We start from the raw sequence: 18808 nt of genomic DNA on the forward strand, positions 1-18808 counted from the left end.
AACTGGAAAAGAAGCCCCTAGACAGGAGCACATTTTGTTAGTTTAGAGCATGTTCTTCTCCTGCTCTGCAAACCAAGGGGTTCTGTAGTTGGCTTTCCCTTGGGCTGACCAACTGCACCTGGCACAGGACACAGAGTTGACTGTGGGCAAGGGGCAGAGGAATGCAAAACCTGTCCCTGTCCCTCTGTGTCCACAGGTCCTGCCTCAGCATGTACTCACCCATCACTGCACCAGCACAGCAGCCACAGGGTAGCCTGGGTAGCAGCTGGCACTAAGACACCTCTGCTCTCTCATGGAGCAAAGGAGAGACCAGGGAAGGGGAATGCAATGTGAGGGGATGCAGGGCCAGGCCCAGGCACGTGAGAGCTGCCAATCACAGGAGCAACAAGACAGCGAGTGCAAAGGGGACCCTGAGTGACACAAACCCAGTGTCACTGGTTTTCTCCATGCTGCAGGGCACATTTCCAGCAGGCACTGAAGGTGGGATTCCAGCCTCACCCAGGAGTGTGAGCTGCAGCCCATTTGTGGGTTTATCTCCAGCAAACTCACACCAGCTCTGCTGCCTGCACTCGCTGGCTCTGCGCCTCGCTGGGGCCTTTCGGGAGAGCTCCTGGCTCAGCACCTTGAGTTCAGGACAGACTGCTGGTGGCTGCACACAAAGATCTTGAGCTACAAGAGCAACAAGCACCTCACTAGTTTGTAGGTAAGGTATGAAACACCTTTGGAGGTCATATTGCATGAAGGTTCTAACTGGAAACACAAAGCAGAAGCTGCTCGTATTGCTGTCAGGAGCCCACAGGTACACACACCCCAAGGGAAGGCCTCTCCCAGTCTCTCAAACAGAATACAAGTGAAATTGCTGCTCCTTTGGGAGTTTGCACCTGCTGGGATTCAACTGGGCTCTTTCAAGGAGCGTGGGAAATACACACATCCTGCATTAAGGCTCCTACAGGGCTGTCTCTCCAGGGGCTCCCCAGAACGTTAAGCTGCTTGGCCGTGAGCAGCACGAAGCCTCCAGCCTTCCAGGAGAGCAGCTCTGCTGGAGGCAAGGTTCACAAGGAGCCAGACTGATTCAGTCTGCCTGCACCACAGGTCAGGGCTGTGCACCCCTCCAGCACTGAAAGGCCCTTTCAGAAAACCTGAGGTAAATGGCAGGAGTGGCTGGGGCGACACAGGGAGAGCCGAGGCCCAGAGTGTCACTCCAGACAGGACAGTGCAAGGACCTCCTGCAGCCTTAGCCTGGAGAAAAGCTGAAAGGTGACTTCAGTTGCAGATCAGCTGCTGGAGGGAGACTCTAAACTGGGTAAGATTCACTAAATATGATCACTCTCCATGTTCAAATCCAGGTCACAAAGGACTGCTGCAGGTATTTAGGATCCAGAGCAGCATCTGAGCATCTCCTCCCTGCCCCAGAGAGAGAAGGAGGCTCTCCCTGGAGATCTGCTCCCACCACACAGCATTACACAGCATACACCAGAGCTCTTTATCAGCCAGACAGGATTGGTGTCACCACAGCTGCACAACCCCCTGGACTGCAACAGGCATAAGCAGGAAAATGCTCCTAAGATATAGCACCTTGGGGCAGGAGGCAGAGCAGGAGCAGGGTTAGGGCAGGCAGGAGGGGAACCACCAGCAGGGCATGAAAGGAGAGAGCAAGCAGCACTGGGGCACTGCAGATAAAACCCACCCACAGTGGTGTTCACCTGCTCCAGAAGTGCTGCAGCCAGTACAGCCCAAGAGCAGGGGGTGCACCCAGAGCCCCAGGTACAGCCCAGAGCAGGGGGTGCACCCAGAGCCCCAGGTACAGCCCAGAGCAGGGGGTGCACCCAGAGCCCCAGGTACAGCCCAGAGCAGGGGGTGCACCCAGAGCATGGGGTGCACCCTGAGCCCCAGGTACAGCCCAGAGCAGGGGGTGTACCCAGAGCATGGGGTGCACCCTGAGCCCCAGGTATAGCCCAGAGCCCCAGGTACAGCCCAGAGCAGAGGGTGCACCTAGAGCTTGGGGTGCACCCAGAGCCCCAGGTACAGCCCAGAGCAGAGGGTGCACCTAGAGCTTGGGGTGCACCCTGAGCCCCAGGTATAGCCCAGAGCCCCAGGTACAGCCCAGAGCAGGGGGTGCACCCAGAGCATGGGGTGCACCCTGAGCCCCAGGTACAGCCCAGAGCTCCTGATATGGACTCAAGAGGTGAAGCAAAGAAAAACCAACCACCAAACAAACCAACAAAAACCCAAAGCAGGGCATCTTTGGGTTTAAAAAAAAGCACCCCAGACAGACAAGGAGACCAATTTTGCCCTCAAAGAGTGGAAGCTGCAAGCAAAGGGCCAGCAGGATATGGCTTCACTGAGCATCCAGTTTGCATACCGTTTGGAGTTTATTGTTAAGACCAAAAAAGAAAACCCCAACCCCAGCAACTGCCTGTGAAATTCTCAGTCACTGAGCAAGCCTGGTGCTTGGAACTGAAAGGTTGGGAACATATCCAGGTTTTGTTCAGAGCATGTGGAAAAAAAAGAAACCCCAGCCCCAACCCCACCCAACCCCAACCCAAAGAATCCTCCGGGAACACATTGCAACGTTCTTCTCTTCACAACTAACCTTGGAAGATCAGCTCTCAGCAGATGTATCACACAGGGTACTTTGTGAATGAAGGTTTATTGATTTCCATCCATTTGCTTTTAAATAGGGTTGAAGCTGACTGCAGAAAAAAGGGGATGGTGAAATTTTCTCTCTTTAAGTTAAAAGTAAACTAAGGGTGAAAGAACATCACCTCTGGCTCCCCCTCAGCGCCTCCTGCAGCATGGGTTAGGAATGAGTTCCAGGACTGCCACATCCAGGGACGTTGGAGGCCTCTCCCAGCAGTGTCCTTAGCTTTTGTGCCATGCTCCTGTGCCAGAGGTGAGCGTGCTTTCAAAAGTACTGCCACTTGCCCAGCACCGTGTCCTTGATTGCATCCACGTACTGAGTGGGCACCCAATAGACCCAGTAGTAAGAGGCTTCTGTTGGGCCCAGCTGAAATGCCTGCAAAGACAAAGGTGACATTCACCAAGGGGATGCAGAACAGCTCCTGCACCACAAACCTCACCAGGCTGTGGTCCCTGCCTCCTCCTTCCCAGGCCTGGAGCTCGCCATGGCGTATCTGGTGCCACGGGTTAGTTGTTTAGGAGGGTTGGGTTGGCTGATGGGTTGGACACGATGATCTTGAAGGTCTCTCCCAACCTGGTCTATTCCACTCTATTCCATCCTATTCTATCTGGGAGGAGGTTAGAAAGCCTTCCTCAGAGAAGAGCTACAAAGCAGAAGTGCAGAGGGTGAGCTCTGCCTTTTCACAGAGCAGCAATGGAAGCTCCTGGCCAGCTTCAGCAATGTGAGGAATTTATCCTGCAAGACAGCGTGCAGCACAACTCAGGGTCTGTAAAGACATCAGAGATGCAGAGAATGGGTTGGGTTGGAAGGGAGCTTGAAGATCATGCATCATGCCACAGGCAGGGACGCCTTCATAGGGCCATAGAATCCAGTCAGGGCTGGAAGGGACCACAAGGATCAGCTAGTTCCAACCCCCCTGCCATGGGCAGGGACACCTCACACTAGATCAGGCTGGCCAGAGCCTCATCCAACCTGGGCTTAAACACCTCCAGGGATGGGGCCTCAACCACCTCCCTGGCCAACCCATTCCAGGGCTTCACCACTCATGGTGAAGAACTTCCTCCTCACATCCAGCCTGAATCTCCCCACCCCCAGCTTCATTCCACCTTCTACTAGACCAGGTTGCTCAAGGCCACATCCAGCTTGGCCTTGAACACCTCCAGGGAGGGAGCCTCCACAACCTCCCTGGGCAACCTGTTCCAGTGTCTCACCACCCTCACTGGAAAGAATTTCTTCCTGATCTCCAGTCTCAAGCTGCCCTCTTCCAGCTGAAATCCATTGCCCCTCATCTTGTCACTCCCAGCCCTTGCCAAAAGTCCCTCCCCAGCTCTCCTGTAGCCCCCTTCAGGTACTGGAAGGCTGCTCTAAGGTCTTTTCTGGAGCCTTCTCTTCTCTAGGCTGAACAGCCCCAACTCTCTTGGCTTGGCCTCACAGCAGAGGGTTTCCAGCCCTCCCAGCATTGCTGTGGCCTCTGCTGGCCCTGCTCCTACAGGTCCCTGTGTCCTGTGCTGAGGACTTCAGAGCTGGCCCCAGCACTGCAGGGGGGTCTCAGCAGAGCACAGCAAAGGGGCAGAATCCCCTCCCTCCCACTGCTGTCCATGCTGTGGGGATGCACAAACAAGCAGAATGCACAGAGCTGAGGAACCAGAGAGGGATTCAGTAAGACAAGAACCATTTCCCAGCCAGACAATGTCACAGGATTCCTGTTTGGACACCATGTCCTATTGCCATGTCAGCACATATCAGAGAGGAGCTCCATGGCACACCAACAACCTCTCTTCTTCCTCTGGGGCAACAGTTTATTGTAGCATGTTCTGAAGAGGCCTTTTTCTTACAGGGGTGATGAAACAAACCAAGTGTTTGGGCAAAGCCTGGCTAAGTGCCCTCCTGCAGCCAGTCTGAAGGGGTAACATTTCCCCCCAATAGAAACAGCCTCATGGAAGGAGTTTGCTGCAGCATGGAAAGTTAGTTTGCAGTCTCACTTTGGAGAGCAAGGCCTCAAAAAGCCCCACAGATCATAGAAGCATAGACTTGTCAGGGTTGGAAGGGACCTCAAGGCTCAGCCAGTTCCAAGCCCCCTGCCATGGCCAGGGACACCTCACACTACAGCAGGTTGCTCACAGCCACCTCCAGCCTGGCCTTCAAAACCTCCAGGGATGAGGCTTCCACCACCTCCCTGGGCACCCTGTGCCAGTCTCTCACCACCCTCATAGGGAAGAACTTCTTCCTAGCATCCAATCTGAATCTACCCATCTCTATTTTTGCTTCATTCTCCCCAGTCCTATCACTCCCTGACACTCTAAAAAGTCCCTCCCCAGCCTTCTTGTAGGCCCCCTCAGATACTGGAAGACCACATTTAGGTCTCCTCAGAGCCTTCTCTTCTCCAGACTGAACAGCCCCAACTCCTTCAGTCTGTCCTCACAGGAGAGGTGCTCCAGCCCTCTGCTCATCCTTGTGGCCCTTCTCTGGACACTTTCCAGCACCTCCAGATCCTTCCTGTACTAGGGGCTCCAGAACTGGACACAGTGCTCCAGGTGGGGTCTCACCAGAGTGGAGCAGAGGGGGAGAATCACCTCCCTGACCCTGCTGGCCACACTGCTCTTGCTGCAGCCCAGGATGTGATTGGCTTTCTGGGCTGCAAGTACTCACTGCTGGCTCATGTTGAGCTTCTCATCCAGCAGTACCCCCAAGTCCCTTTCTTCAGGGCTACTCTCAAGTCAGTCACTACCCAGCCTATCCTGGTGCTTGGGATTGCCCTGCACAGCTCTCTTCCTAAGGTGCTGCTTTTCTTGGCCCAGTCCTAGTTTTGCAGAAAATTACATATGGGAAAAGTGCTCCAGTAGCAAATCCCTTTTTTTCCCCCCTCAACCTCCAGCAAGGGCCTGTTGGCTATAGAAACATAGCAGAAATCCAGCTGGGTGCAGGGAAACATCAGGACCATTAAGAGTCATGAGCCAGACCAGGGTCCCAGGTCAGGAGCTATGACATACCACCCGAAGCGCTCAGTGCCTGCGTGAAGCCAGCCCAGATTTCCTCAGGGTGCCACCCAAAACACTCACACTGCACCTCCACAGCCCCATCACCCCCCAGAGAGGCTGCCCCAGTTGGAGAGCCTCCCTCTGATCAGACTGGGTGCAGCAAAGGGGAGCTGCTACTCACCATCATGTGATAGTCCTCGTGGCCTTCGATCGGTTCACTCACCACGTTTTTGATGGACCCCATGGGTAACTTCTCTGTTCTCTCTACATACAAATGGATCAGCTGTTAGTTCTGACACACCAAGCTGTGCTTCACATCCAGTTCAAATGCCACCTCTCTCATTTGCAAAAGCTTCCCAGGCCAGCAGTCTCCTCCCTGGGTGAGCTGTGGATACCTACTGCTGAGAAGCTCAGCTTCCACCTCACCACCCCCCCAGCAGGCACATCGGGAATTTAAAGCAATCCAGAGCTGGACCACACAGCTCCTCAGCATCACATCAAGTCCTTCAGGGCACCTGATTAGGGCCTGAAGTCAGTGATGGGCAAACCCTGGCTTTACTTTCTGTTTTCCCCCCAGGAACAATGCTCAGCCCAGCAGGATTACTCAGAGCTGCTGCAGGGGGGAGAATATTGAAGCCTGGCTAACCCTTGGTTACACCAAGCTCCACAGAAACAAGGCTGACTGAAGACAGGCTAACTACCCCTCTAAAAGGCCAGCCCTGCTTGTACCCTGAGGCAGCTAGATGCTATAAAAGCCCAGGGCAGGAGCTTTTAATGAATAAATACAGAAAGAAAAAGAGAAAATGAGGTAAGAGGTGAGAATGGCACAAGAGAGCAATGCCAGCCAGGGGGGACCATAGGGATGACAGAGGTTATGGTTCATGGCAGAACTTTTCTCTCTCTTCTACCCTCACTGCTTTCTGAAGACTTAACTCCAATTCCTTCCTTCCAGCTCTAGCTTTCAGTGCCAGCTTAAAATTATCTTCTTGGAGGCAAGACAGAGAAAGCACAAACACTGCACAAAGGAGAAGTGGAACCACGAGCTCCTCAGACATCTGTGTGCTCAACAGAAGCAGCACCTGACTGGAGAAGGCACAGAGGGAGACCAGCTTAGTGATGGTAATGACAAAGATTCTCTCCCTCTGCTGTAACACTGCTGACTCCCAGCTGCTCACACCTGGCAACACTGATTCACCGTGACAAATCTGCCTTTGCCCTCCTTTGCTCTTCACGAGTGTCTCAGAAGACAGACACCCATGGCTCCATGAAAGTGACACAGAGCAGCTGAGAAACATCTGCCTGTAGCTAGTCCCACTGTACAGAGTGACTGAGAAGCACAGGAGGCTGTGGTGAAAGAATCTGTTCCACCTTTCCAGGGCCAGCAAGTGAAAACTAGATCAGCAGCCAGCTGGTTTAACCCAGCCCTTGTGTGCTGGCACCTGCCAAGGATTCCTCAGAGCAGGAAGGAGTTTTTCCCCACAACAGCCAGCAATTACATCCATCCCTCAGAGGAAGCAAGCTGCTGCTGCTTTGGGGAGGCAGGGAAACAGGTTACAGGACAGGCAGGTGAGCACAAGAAGGATCAGATTTCACAGCTCAAGAAACACTCATCCAGAACGCTGCAGAAACACCAAACCTGAAACTGCTCTGGTTGCTGAAGGAAGAGGATTAAGCACCTGAACACACAGCATGCATTCAGAGCACACTACCAGAGACAAAAAGATCTGCCTGCCCAGCCTACAGAGGGAAAGCCCCCAGAGCCTTGCTCCATCACTTAGCCAAGGGAAAAAAACCAACCCATCTGTGCAGCTGGTACTGAAAGAGCTTTACAAACCAGAAAGACCTCCACTCAAGTCTGTCCTACAAAGTGAAGGGCAAAAACCTCTGAGGTTTCTGCTTACTTTGGCAAGAATGCAGCAGCTGAAGGTGCCCTCCAAAGTGAGCATCACCATCCAGTTAGGTTACTTTACTGGGCTGTGACTCCTCTTGCTCACCAGCAGAATATTCCCCACCCTGGTCACACCACAGCAGCACAGTTTCCCTTGGGGCCAAGGGGCTATGGAGATGTCCTTCAGCACTGCAAGTTATCAGCACAGCACTTTCAGCTCCTCCTGACCGCTCTCTGCGCCATAAACTGCTTCCTCTGCACAGAGCAGATGCCAGAGCTTCTGCAGCTGCACCCCAAGGAAACAAGGCACACAAATAGTTTTGTTTGGAAAGCCAGATAAGGCAGAGATGCCAGCACTGCTCCTTCTCCTCCTGGCCCAAATACTCCCTGTTGAGTCTCAGCCAAGTCACCAAGTCTCTGTCTGATGCTGGCATCACACCAACATTTCAAGTGCTTTTCAGATACGCTGGCAATGCTAACTATCATCCTTTCCAGTTGGAGCTGTGAACAGTAGACTGGCAGTTTAGCTACTGGCACAACTGAGCTCAGGCTTTTCAAGAACAGAAGCAAACTATCAAGTAATATGCCATGACCTGGGAGAGCAGCAGTTGAGAAGAGGAAGTGAAACTTAAAGGTTTTGAAGTATTGCGACACCAACGTCATCCCTCAGACACAATTCAGTCACACCAGAAGCCATTTCCAGGCCACACAATTCCCTTACAGCCCAGTTAGGAATTACTCATCTCAGACCTGGAGAGGTGCTCACCTTTTGTGCCAATCCACAGCTGGTCTTGCTCAAGTTTAAAGGTCAACCTCACTTTGCCCCCTGACTTGTTGTACATGCCCGACAAGGGCACAGTCGGCAGCCGCTCCTGCAAAGAGGCAACACAGTAAGGCAGGGGAAAGCCACATCCCCTGAGCTCTGCAAGCCCAGGGAGGATTCCTCTTTCCACCTGATGGCTGAACTAGCAAAGCAAGGTCTCAAAGCACCAAACAGCCTCTCTCTCCTGGTTCTGACAGCGCCTTGGGGTACTGATTCCCTTACCTGAACCCCTTTCACAGAAGGCATCACATCATCAGGTTTTCCTTTATCCAACACTTTCCTGTGTTGCTACAACAGAAGAACAGAAACTGGACATTACAGAAACACAACAGAGCTTTTTCAGTCTGCTTCCAGCTGCCCCTTCACCACATCCTGACAGCACCAGCTGAGGATTATTCAGTTATTTATCACACAGGAAACAGAGACATTGCAAAGCTAACCGAGGAGAGCCTATGACAGCCTTTAAAGCACAGAACTGAATAAACCTCCTGAGGGAATGCAAAGGGAAACACCTCTCCTGGAACACACATAAACAGATCTACAGGAAAAAGAAAGAAGCCCAGGTCCCACTTCAACATTGTCCACACTGAACCACAGAGCTGGCATTTGGCAAGGCAGTTTTAACAGTCAAGTGCTCCAGCAGTGAAGGACAGAATCCCTCCACCTCTGACAGTGCAGTATCCTGCTACAGAGCAGCACAGACCAGAGCAGCAGGAACTCAGAAGACCAAACCCACAGCCTGGAACTCGCTGAGCCCCTTCCACCAAAGAGAACTGACAGTGAATAGGAGCTGTGACCAACTACAGAAAAGCCAAAGCACGTTTCATAAAGGCTGAGCATTGGTGCTGCACTATTTCAGTTTTACCCAAGCTTATTTGGGGGAAGGTACAGGGCTAGCAATACCTTGAGCTGAAAATCCTATACCTCCCCCTCAACACTGCATCACGGCCACCAAGGCAAGGCTGACTGCACTGCACCTCCCTCCCTGTGTGGAGGCAGCCCTTGAGGATATGAGAGGAGCACTCAGGAACATCTCTCTCGATGCTCATTTCAAAGGCAGGTTTTGGAAATCAAATTCTTCCATGCCATCAAAAATCAGTTTAGTTTAGATACAACTAATTCAGATTGTGTTTGAGCTAGCACCCAAGAAACATTGACCATTTCTGGTCTGCAATGCTAGGCTGTGCCTGGCACCAGCACGAGCAGTGTCCTGCAAACCCTCAGCCTCCACTAGGCTACAGCTCTGCTGCTGCTAGAACTCCTCTCACAGAGCCCATCTGCCCTCACTTAGCTGTAACAAAAGCCCCCCAGCCCGCTCCCAGGAGGAGCAGGACCCAAATGGGGCCGCGGAGAGAGAACCACGCACGCCCTCCAGTTACTGAGATGCCAAAAACCTTTTGTCTGCAAAGCGGCTCCTTTTTATTCTCCTCAGCTTTGACCTCCTGCTGAGCAGCTTCTTTGGGGGTATTTACTGCCAGCACGTCGTTGATCGTGGAGCCCACCACCATTATTTTCGCTCCGTTCGTTATTTTGATTTCCCGCAAGGTTTTCTCCTCGGGTAGCAGTCCCTTGAACATGACTTTCTGCATGGCAGGCGGGAGGCCTAAGGGGCAAGAACACCGATTAGGAGCCGCCCGAGCGCGGCGGGAGGCACGGGCCGGGGCAGGAGAGGCGGCGGCGGCAGCCCCACAGACCTGTGAGCGAGTGGATCTTCTGCTTCAGCTCGGCCCCCGTGCTGTCCAGGCAGAACTTCACGTCGTACTTGTTCTTGTTCCAGATAACCTTTAGCTCCACCAGCTCCTTGCCGCTCTCCGCCTCGCCGCCGTTACTGACAGACGCCGGCGGAGGATCTTGACGCTCCTCGCCCTCCGGAGACCTCCCCGCCGCCGGCGAGCCGCCCTGTCCGCCACAGCCCAGCGGCAACTCCTCCGCCTCCATGCCCGGCTCCTCGGCACCTGGACACGAGCGGACAGGAAGAGCCCGGCCGGCGGGAGGCTGTCCCGGCCCTCCCCACCGCTCCCGCCCCTCAGCGCCGCCCGCAGACCGCCCGGGGCTGGCTCCCCGCCCGCCGCCGGCCCGCCTTCCCGCCCCGCCCCGCCGCCCGCCGCTTCGCGTCGCCCCGCCGCCGGCACCGCTGGCTCCTACCATCAGAGGCGGCGGCGGCGGCCATGATGATTGTGTACAATCCGCCGCGGGGCACGCCGGGAAACGCCCGCCGCTGCCGAGTGGACCGCACGGGCTCCCGTAGCCCGGCCTCGTCTAGCCCGGTGGGCGGAGTGGGCACCGCAGGCCGCGCCCCCGGACCCCCGCGGAGGTGGGCAGGGGTGGGGTAGGGATGTCCCGGCCCTCCTCCGAGCTCTCACCGAGCGCCCAGACCCCGCGGTGGCGGTGGCGGTGCCCCCCGCGCTGCCGGTGCTGCTCGGCGGGAAGCGACTCCTTTAAGGGACGCTCCGCCCTCGGCCGCTGCGGGCCCGTGGATTGGCTGAGCGCGGCCGGGCGGAAGCACGCGGGCGGCGCGGCGGGATGGCGCGAGCCCTGCGGGCGCTGCAGGGCCTGGCGCCGCAGCGGGGCCAGAGGGGGCCGCGGGTGCGCTTCGGGCCCAGCCCCACAGGTAACCCCGGGGCCTCGCAGGGCCTGTTTTGGGCGGACACGGGGTGATGGTTTGAACTCAGTGAGGGGGATTCAGCCTGGAGAGAAGGGACAGGTGTTGGATACTGAGGGTGGTGAGAGTCTGGCCCAGGTTGCCCGGAGAGGTGGGAGCTGCCCCATCCTTAGAACCATTGCAGGTCAGGCTGTGTGCGGCTCTGAGCAGCCGACTGCAGGGGAGCTAGACTCGGTGAGCTTTATATAAAGGTCTCTTCCCACCCAAACCAGTCTGTGATCCGTGATTATGCTTCCAGATTACCTCAGGGAGCACATCCCTGGAAGCCGTTACCGGTAACTCAGTTCCATAGCAAGGTGCACAAAGGCAAACGGTGTCTGTGCAGCTCTGCTCCTCCCCCAGGTTAGCTTTTGTCACTAGTTTCCCTTACAGGTAGCGCTGCCCCTCCAGCTCATGTCTAAATACCTCATTAGTGAGCCATACTTAGCGTCACCTCCTCTGCCTTCCCCATGATAACAGGGTTCCTGCACTTGGGTGGCCTTCGGACTGCTTTGTACAATTACATTTTTGCCAAAAAACACCAAGGGACCTTTATTTTGAGGGTGGAGGATACAGACCAGAACCGGGTGGTGCCTGGAGCTGCAGAAGGAATAGAAGATATGCTGGACTGGGCAGGTATTTACAGGCAGCTTTCATTTTTCACCTACTGAAAGATTCTCTTCTCTTTGGTGATTAGCAGTACTTAAAGGGGAGTACTTTGTAGGCCAGTGTTTCAGATGATTAATTAGTTGAAACATTACTTCCACTGCTAGGCATTAAGAAAGTATCACAGTATCACTAAGGTTGGAAGAGACCTTGAGGATCATCGAGTCCAACCTGTCACCACAAACCTCATGACTAGACCATGGCACCAAGTGCCACGTCCAATCTCCTCTTGAACACCTCCAGGGAAAAGTCCTTCTGGAAGTGTGGTTTATAGTAGAAATAACTGTCTGGGCTTGGTTTCCTTGGGAGAAAGTGGAATAAGGTCCACATTTGTGGAAAGGGCCCCAATGTGCAGCTGTAACAAAGGTCATGTGTGAGAGAGGTGTGGTTCCCTCAGCTGCTCCTCACCAGCCCTTCAGCAGCTTTGTTGCCCTTCCCTGGACCTGCTTCAACCCCTCAATGTCCCTCTTGGAGTGAGGGCCATGCTCATTCACCGTGCTGCCATGGTGGGCTTCACTCTGCCTTTGTGTGGGGTTTTGAGGCCCCGCTGTGGTGATGTTTCAGGCATTCCCCCTGACGAGAGCCCTCGCCGTGGTGGTGCCTTTGGACCCTACCAGCAGTCGCAGCGCCTGGAGCTGTACCAGAGGGCCAGCGGCAAGCTGCTGGAGAGCGGAGCCGCCTACCGCTGCTTCTGCACCCCGCAGCGCCTGGAGCTGCTCAGGAAGGAGGCTCTGCGCAGGCAGCAGAGCCCACGGTAGGATTCCCTGCCCCTGGAGTGAAGCCCTGTGCTGCAAACCTGCACAGCAGCAGGGCTGTGATCTCACCCACAGAGAGCGCCTCAGTGGGGTAGCGACCTCTGGAGAGGAGGTGGTGGTTTGGCTGGGCACATATAGTGGGCAGGTTACAGCTTAAAATTTAGGGATGGATTTCGAGTTTGGGGGATGCAGTTGTGGCTCCTGGGGCTGTGCTGTGCTGAGCTGAGCCCTTTGTTCTCCTTCCTCGCAGGTATGACAACCGCTGCCGGCACCTGACGCCCACGGAGGTGGCTGAGAAGCTGTCGCAGGGCCTGGCCTGGGTCGTCCGCTTCCGGCTGGAGCAGGGGGTGGAACCCTTCCAGGACCTGGTCTATGGCTGGAACAAGCACGAAGTGGCAGAGGTGGAGGGGGACCCGGTGATTCTCAAGGGGGATGGCTTCCCCACTTACCACCTGGCAAACGTGGTGGACGATCATCACATGGGCGTCAGCCACGTCCTGCGTGGGGCCGAGTGGCTGACCTCCACGGCCAAGCACCTGCTTCTCTACAAGGCCTTTGGCTGGGATCCCCCCCAGTTCGGTCACCTCCCGCTGCTGCTGAACAAAGACGGCACCAAGCTGTCCAAGAGGCAGGGGGACATCTTTCTGGAGAGCTTTGCTCGGGATGGCTACCTGCCAGAGGCCCTCCTGGACATCGTCACCAACTGTGGCTCTGGGTTCACAGGTGACAGGCTCGGGGACGCTTCTTGCTGCTGGCCGTGGCGAGGGCTTGGGTTTTGGTGGCCAAGAGCTCTGCCAGTGCTTGAAGGGGTCAGGAAAGGGCTGTCAGGTGGCCAGTCTGTCACTGAAATGCCACCAGGGCTTCTGCAGAGCTCCTGTGAAAGCCTGGGCGGGGTGGTGGGACAGTGAGAAACTTTCTGCCTTTGGGCAGCCATTTAGATTGAGTCTGATGCTTGTTGGGTTCCCAGCCAGGACAACACTCATCTCAAGGTGGAGCAACTCTGTGAACTCTTGGGAAAACTTGGCTTTTATGCTTAATAACTGTGTGTGTGTCCTCCGTGGCTCACACTTCTTGTTTAACCTGAAAGACCATGAGATGTTGATTCAGTGACTCTCTTTGTTCCTCTTGCTCTGCACAGATCACAAAGTAACTTGTGTTTTGGGCACTCTGCTTGGGAATGAGACCTCTCTGGGGTGGTGGAGCTTCCTGGCTGAGTGTCTTTTGTCTTTTTGGCTGACTGATGCAGGGGGTGTCCCCCTGGAGAGTCAAGCAGAGCATCCCAGTGGTCAGTTGCTCACCAGTAATCAGCAAGGGAGCTTAGGGAGAGGGCTGCCTCCGGTGTGTGCCTGTTGCAAGTTCCCTCCTGTTTGCTGGGGTACATCCCTGCTAGCACTGCAAAAAGTGGCTGTCCTGTGTCACCTCTTCCTTTGCTGTGCTGCTTCTCAGCCCTGCCCCTGGGGTTGAGTCCCTTGATGGGTTGTTTTGCAGAGAAACGGATGGGGAGGACTCTGGAGGAGCTGATCTCGCAGTTTGACGTTGGCAGAATCACAACCCACTCTGCCCTGCTGGACCTTGAAGCCCTCCCAGAGTTCAACAGGTACCAGAGGCAGTGGTGATGTTGAACTGTGACAACCAACAGGGTAGTGAGGATCCACTCCTAGCACCTGGCTTTGTATGGAGAATTTTTGGATCAAGCGTGGCCCCAGTGCAGCATTTTGCTGTGCCACAAGATTCTCCTTACAGCATTCCTGCCTCCTCCCCTGTCCTCTGCTAGGGCAGAGGTGCTGGGAGCACTGTAAAAACCTGGGAATAGAATAGAATAGAATTAACCAGGTTGGAAGAGACCTTTGAGATCATTGAGTCCAACCTATCACCCAACACCATCTAATCAACTACACCATGGTACAAGCACCCCATCAAGCCTCTTCCTAAACACCTCCAGTGATGGGGACTCCACCACCTCCCTGGGCAGTCCATTCCCATGGCCAAGCTCTCTTTCTATGAAGAACTTCTTCCTAACCTCCAGCCTAAACCTCCCCTGGTGCAGCTTGAGACTGTGTCCTCTTGTTCTGGTGCCTGGGAGAAGAGACCAACCCCCACCTGGCTACAACCTCCCTTCAGGTAGTTGTAGAGAGCAAGAAGGTCTGCCCTGAGCCTCCTCTTCTGAAGATGGTGCATGGAGCTGGGAGGATGCCAGATTTAAAGTAACATTTGAGGAGAGGTCAGGCTGCCAGAAGGTTCTTCTGCCCCTGCACTCCTGTGCTGTGGGATGTGGGGCTGCTGAGGGTTACCACAGCTCCTGCTCACTGCGGTGCTAAGGTCTCTGTGGTGGAACCTCTGGGCTTTAGTGCTGCTTTTGCCAGTTTCACAGCCTTCCTTGGTAAGTGCTGTGGGGCTGGGCTGCTAGCTCCAGTCCAACCCGAGGCAGCCCCAAAGCAGTTCTCTTTCTGTGTTGCAGGATCCACCTCAGCCGGCACATCGAGAATGAGGAGCTGAGGCAGAAGCTGGTCAGAGAGCTGCAGCTGCTGGTGGAGCAGGCCTATGGGGATCAGCAGGTGGAGCAAGAGGTTCTGCAGAAGGACTACATGGAGCGAGTCCTCCTGCTGAGAAAAGTATGGGCAGGGGCAACACTGTGGCACCAGCCTGGGCAGCTGGGCTTTGGGGTTCTGAGGGGAGGCCTGAACCAGGCCCTGGGCACTGCTTTGATCTGAGCTCTGCAGCCTGCTCATGGCTGTTGCTGCCAACCTCCAGTGGCCATGTGCCTGCTGACCCCCAGGACCTGCTGGTGCAGTTGGCTGGCCTGTAGGGATGGGCATGGTGGATGTCCTGGTGGCCTTGGCAGAGCTGTAAGCTCATCCATGCTTTGCTGAGCCAGCAGAGTCCTTTGGCAGAAGGAGGGTGTGTCCCTGCCATGGAAGTGAATCCTGGCATTGTAGGATGTCTTGGAAGACCTCTCTGGTTCCTCAGAGCAGTACTGGGGCAGGTCAGCTGGGGTTTTGTGTAGGTGACTTGTGGCAATCTCCAGCTGCACTTCTGGAGCCCAGCTGGCTTGTGGTGGGAAGGTTCAGCAGCCAGGGCCCTCCTGCCAGGAGACTGCTCACCTTTAGATTTTGCTGAGTGGGCAGCAGAAGCTGTTTCTGCCCTGCTGCTGCTCTGCTTTAGAGGCAACCCAACCTCTCTGCTGAGCTGGATGAAGCTCTGGGTGGTTCACGTGGTAGGGTTTGTGCACCGAGGGCCTTGGGCTGGCTTAAATGGCAGAGTGGGGCTGTAAGAGGGACAGAAGATACGGTGGCTCTTCCCAGTGCCAGGAGAAGGGTGAGCCCAGCTGTTTCCTAGTCAGACCCTGGGATGCTGCTCCAGTACCTGGGGGAATAAAACCTTTGTGGGGGCTGCTCCAGCGTGAGGGCTTCGCTGCAGCAGCAGGATTGTGGCTCATGTGACTTCTCACTGCCTGTGCAGGGTGGCAGATGAGGGTGGTGAGCCACTTCCCTCAGCCAGCTCTGAGTCAGCCCACACATGGGCTGCAGCAGGGGTGCAGTCCCTCTGGGCTGCTTTGTGCCCCTGCTCACAGCAGGGTGGAAGATTCAGCTCCTAAATGTCAGCTCTTTGTGTTTCCTCCTGCAGCACAGGGGGCTTGGACCTTCTGAGCTGTCTCTGAAGTCCCAGCAATCAGTTGGCTTCCCCACAGCCCTGGCACTTTGCTTTCTTTCTCCAGGGTCACATAAGTCTCCTGAAGAACCTGGTGGCCTGTGATTATTCTTACCTCTGGGTCAGGCCCTCGGTGTCTCAAGAGCAGCTACAAACTATTTCTGCAGAAGCAGAGGAAATAGGGAAGCTGGTCCTGAGGTAAGTGCCTGCTCCCAGCTGCCTGCCTGCTCTGGGCTGCTCTGCTGGCCACAGAATCCCAGACTGGCCTGGGTTGAAGGCACCTTTAAAGCTCATCCAGTCCAACTCCCCTGCAGTCAGCAGGGACATCAGGTTGCTGAGAGCCTCAGACAATGTGAGCTGGAATGGGGATAAGGATGGGGATCTCCCACCTCTGGATGTTGGACATGCTCACAGTTCTTGTTTAATCTGCTCTAGTTTGGGATGTGCTCCAGTTAATAACTGGTCAGAAGTTCAGTGGGTTTAGATGCAAGGCAGTTTGCCAGTGGGAAAGCTCCCATCAGTGCTCTCAAGCAGGAAGGATCAGGTCTGGGTTTTGTAGAGCACCAGAGGCCGTGTGCCAGCATGACACTGATGAAGCCATGGTGTTAGCAGGGGTTTCCTGTGCCACCTGACTTCCTGTCACATCAAACTGAAGTGAAGCCCTGCTAGGATGACACAGTCCTGGCACAGAGGGCTTGGAGGAGGGGGTGGGTTGCCAACACGCTTCACTGCTGCCCTGTGGCCTTCTCCACGCCTTGCAGCTGGGCAGGGTGGTGTGTCAGATGCCTTTCCAGTCCAATTCTCACATCTGGAGTAAAGTGAGCCCAGAAAACCAGTCTGGGGAGTAATGAGGGTGGCATTGTCTGCAGATGGAGCTGTTCTGTCCAGCTCCCTATAGAGCTGGCTGCCCAAGCCATTTGTCCCAGTGGTGATTGTGTCAGTGCCAGAGCATTCCCCGTCGGCAGGGATCCCGGGCAGGCGTTCCCTGTCTGGAGCTGTACCTCCAGCTGAGCAGTATCAGCAATGGCTCCTGCAGACCCACCTGCCAGCCTTGGAGGAGGGTCCCAGGGAACCCAACCAAGGCCACAGTGAGCAGAGGGAGCTGGCAGTGCCCTGGCACAGGGCAGAGTGAAAGGCAGGAAGGTTTGCCTTGAATTGCTGCTGCCAGAAGGTGTTGCACAACCAGGCTGGGGGCAAGAGCAGAGTGAGTGCAGCTGTGGAAGGTGTCAGCATTTCTGGGGAGGTACCTTGGGTTCTGTGTAAGGACATCTTCTCTCCTCAAGGCTCATGGCAAGTCAGGCAGTGGCTTTGACTGTGGAGGAGTTGAACAAAGACCTGAGAAACCTCCAGAAGCAAACCAAAGAGACCAAGTACAGCAGCATGATGCAGCTCCTTCGCCTGGCTCTCAGTGGGCAGCAGGTAAATCATAAACCTGGAGAGCCTGGGACCCCCTTTTCACAGCAGCTTTGTGTCTGGTAGCAAGATACTGGGGATGGGGCACCTCATGAGGCCTGCCATCAGGGGCTGCTGAAGTGAGTGTGGAGGAAAGAGCTGTGCCTGAAGGGCAGAAGCTGTCAAAGCACAAATCTGCTGGTCACAAGAGTGAGCCAATCCTCTGGACCAGCTGGGGGGAGTGTTGGTGAGGTTGTGGCTTTGGGGCAAATCCTCTGGACCAGCTGTGGGGAGTGTTGGTGAGGGTGGTGGCTTTGGGGCAAATCCTCTGGACCAGCTGGGGGGAGTGTTGGTGAGGTTGTGGCTTTGGGGCAAATCCTCTGGACCAGCTGGGGGGAGTGTTGGTGAGGGTGGTGGCTTTGGGGCAAATCCTCTGGACCAGCTGTGGGGAGTGTTGGTGAGGGTGGTGGCTTTGGGGCAAATCCTCTGGACCAGCTGGGGGGAGTGTTGGTGAGGTTGTGGCTTTGGGGCAAATCCTCTGGACCAGCTGGGGGGAGTGTTGGTGAGGTTGTGGCTTTGGGGCAAATCCTCTGGACCAGCTGTGGGGAGTGTTGGTGAGGTTGTGGCTTTGGGGCCAGCCCAGGATTTTTTGTGCAGGCTGCTTTTTCCAAAGGTTCTTCAAAGCCTGATCCTAACTTAAGCTCAGGCATCAACCCTCCTGACTAAGTGTGAGCGCTCTCAGCACTTGGCTGCAGGAGGGGAAGCCCCAGCCCCCTGCTGTGAGCTCCCTGCCCCAGCCCTGGCAGCTGGCCCCCGGTGCTGAACACGTGCTGCAAAGTTCCTGTTTGGGCACTGACTTCTTGTGTGCTTTCAGCACGGCCCCAGCGTGGCAGAGATGATGGTGACCCTGGGACCCAAGGAAGTGAGTGTGAGAATCCACAGAGCTCTGTCCAGCTAACCTGGGGGCAGGAGTGATGCCAAGAGCCAGCCCCCAGCCTGGCAGGGTGCAGGCAGCTCCTGGCAGCGTTTGATCTCGCCGTGTGGCTCTCGGATCAGGCAAGCCGGACTCAGGCCAGGCAGCTGCCACCGTGAGCCTTCCAGGTGTGTCCAAGCAGAAGCGCTTTGTCCTGGAGAAGAACCAAATGCAGCCTGAGCTCCCTCCATCTCCTTTCATCACCTGCAAGCAGCCTGCTTTCCAGCTTGGGAGGAAGAGACCTTCAGCAGTGTTCAAATCCTGAGCACGTGGACAGCAGGCGGAACGCTGTGCCTGGCACCAGCGTGGTGCTGTGTCTGCTGACCACCAGGCTGGAGAAGATCTTTGCCCCTTTTTGGACGGTTCCCTTTGATTTATTAAATCCCCATGCCGAGTTCTGAGT

The 18808-nt window shown here is 55.4% G+C and overlaps 2 protein-coding genes across 2 annotated transcripts; one reads left to right on the forward strand and one right to left on the reverse strand.

Annotated features, from left to right (window-relative positions):
* Nucleotides 1-2544: 2544 nt before the first annotated feature.
* UBFD1 (ubiquitin family domain containing 1) lies at nt 2545-10578 on the reverse strand (the record flags this gene model as incomplete). The annotated part of the gene is made up of 7 exons (XM_054180719.1): nt 2545-3016; nt 5801-5883; nt 8274-8379; nt 8553-8618; nt 9725-9933; nt 10025-10285; nt 10476-10578. Coding segments are annotated over 7 exons (939 nt in total), but the record flags the coding sequence as incomplete, so codon positions are not given.
* A 240-nt stretch (nt 10579-10818) lies between these two features.
* On the forward strand, nt 10819-18574 carry EARS2 (glutamyl-tRNA synthetase 2, mitochondrial). The gene is made up of 9 exons (XM_009907940.2): nt 10819-10941; nt 11452-11607; nt 12202-12391; nt 12643-13115; nt 13881-13989; nt 14851-15004; nt 16108-16238; nt 17324-17459; nt 18307-18574. Exons 1-9 carry the CDS (start codon nt 10854-10856, stop codon nt 18388-18390), a joined length of 1521 nt encoding a protein of 506 aa, XP_009906242.2. The 5' UTR covers nt 10819-10853; the 3' UTR covers nt 18391-18574.
* Nucleotides 18575-18808: the final 234 nt, after the last annotated feature.

The sequence above is a fragment of the Dryobates pubescens genome, chromosome 4 (genome assembly GCF_014839835.1).
Source record: "Dryobates pubescens isolate bDryPub1 chromosome 4, bDryPub1.pri, whole genome shotgun sequence".
NCBI classification, from domain to species: Eukaryota; Metazoa; Chordata; class Aves; order Piciformes; family Picidae; genus Dryobates; species Dryobates pubescens.

Bases quoted from the DNA above. Each gene is read 5' to 3' on its own strand.
- EARS2 (XM_009907940.2), top strand. From the start codon at position 10,854: ATGGCGCGAGCCCTGCGGGCGCTGCAGGGCCTGGCGCCGCAGCGGGGC. The intron at 12,392-12,642 runs GTAGGATTCCCT...CCTTCCTCGCAG, and splicing joins CGCAGGCAGCAGAGCCCACG to GTATGACAACCGCTGCCGGC. The intron at 13,990-14,850 runs GTACCAGAGGCA...TCTGTGTTGCAG, and splicing joins GCCCTCCCAGAGTTCAACAG to GATCCACCTCAGCCGGCACA.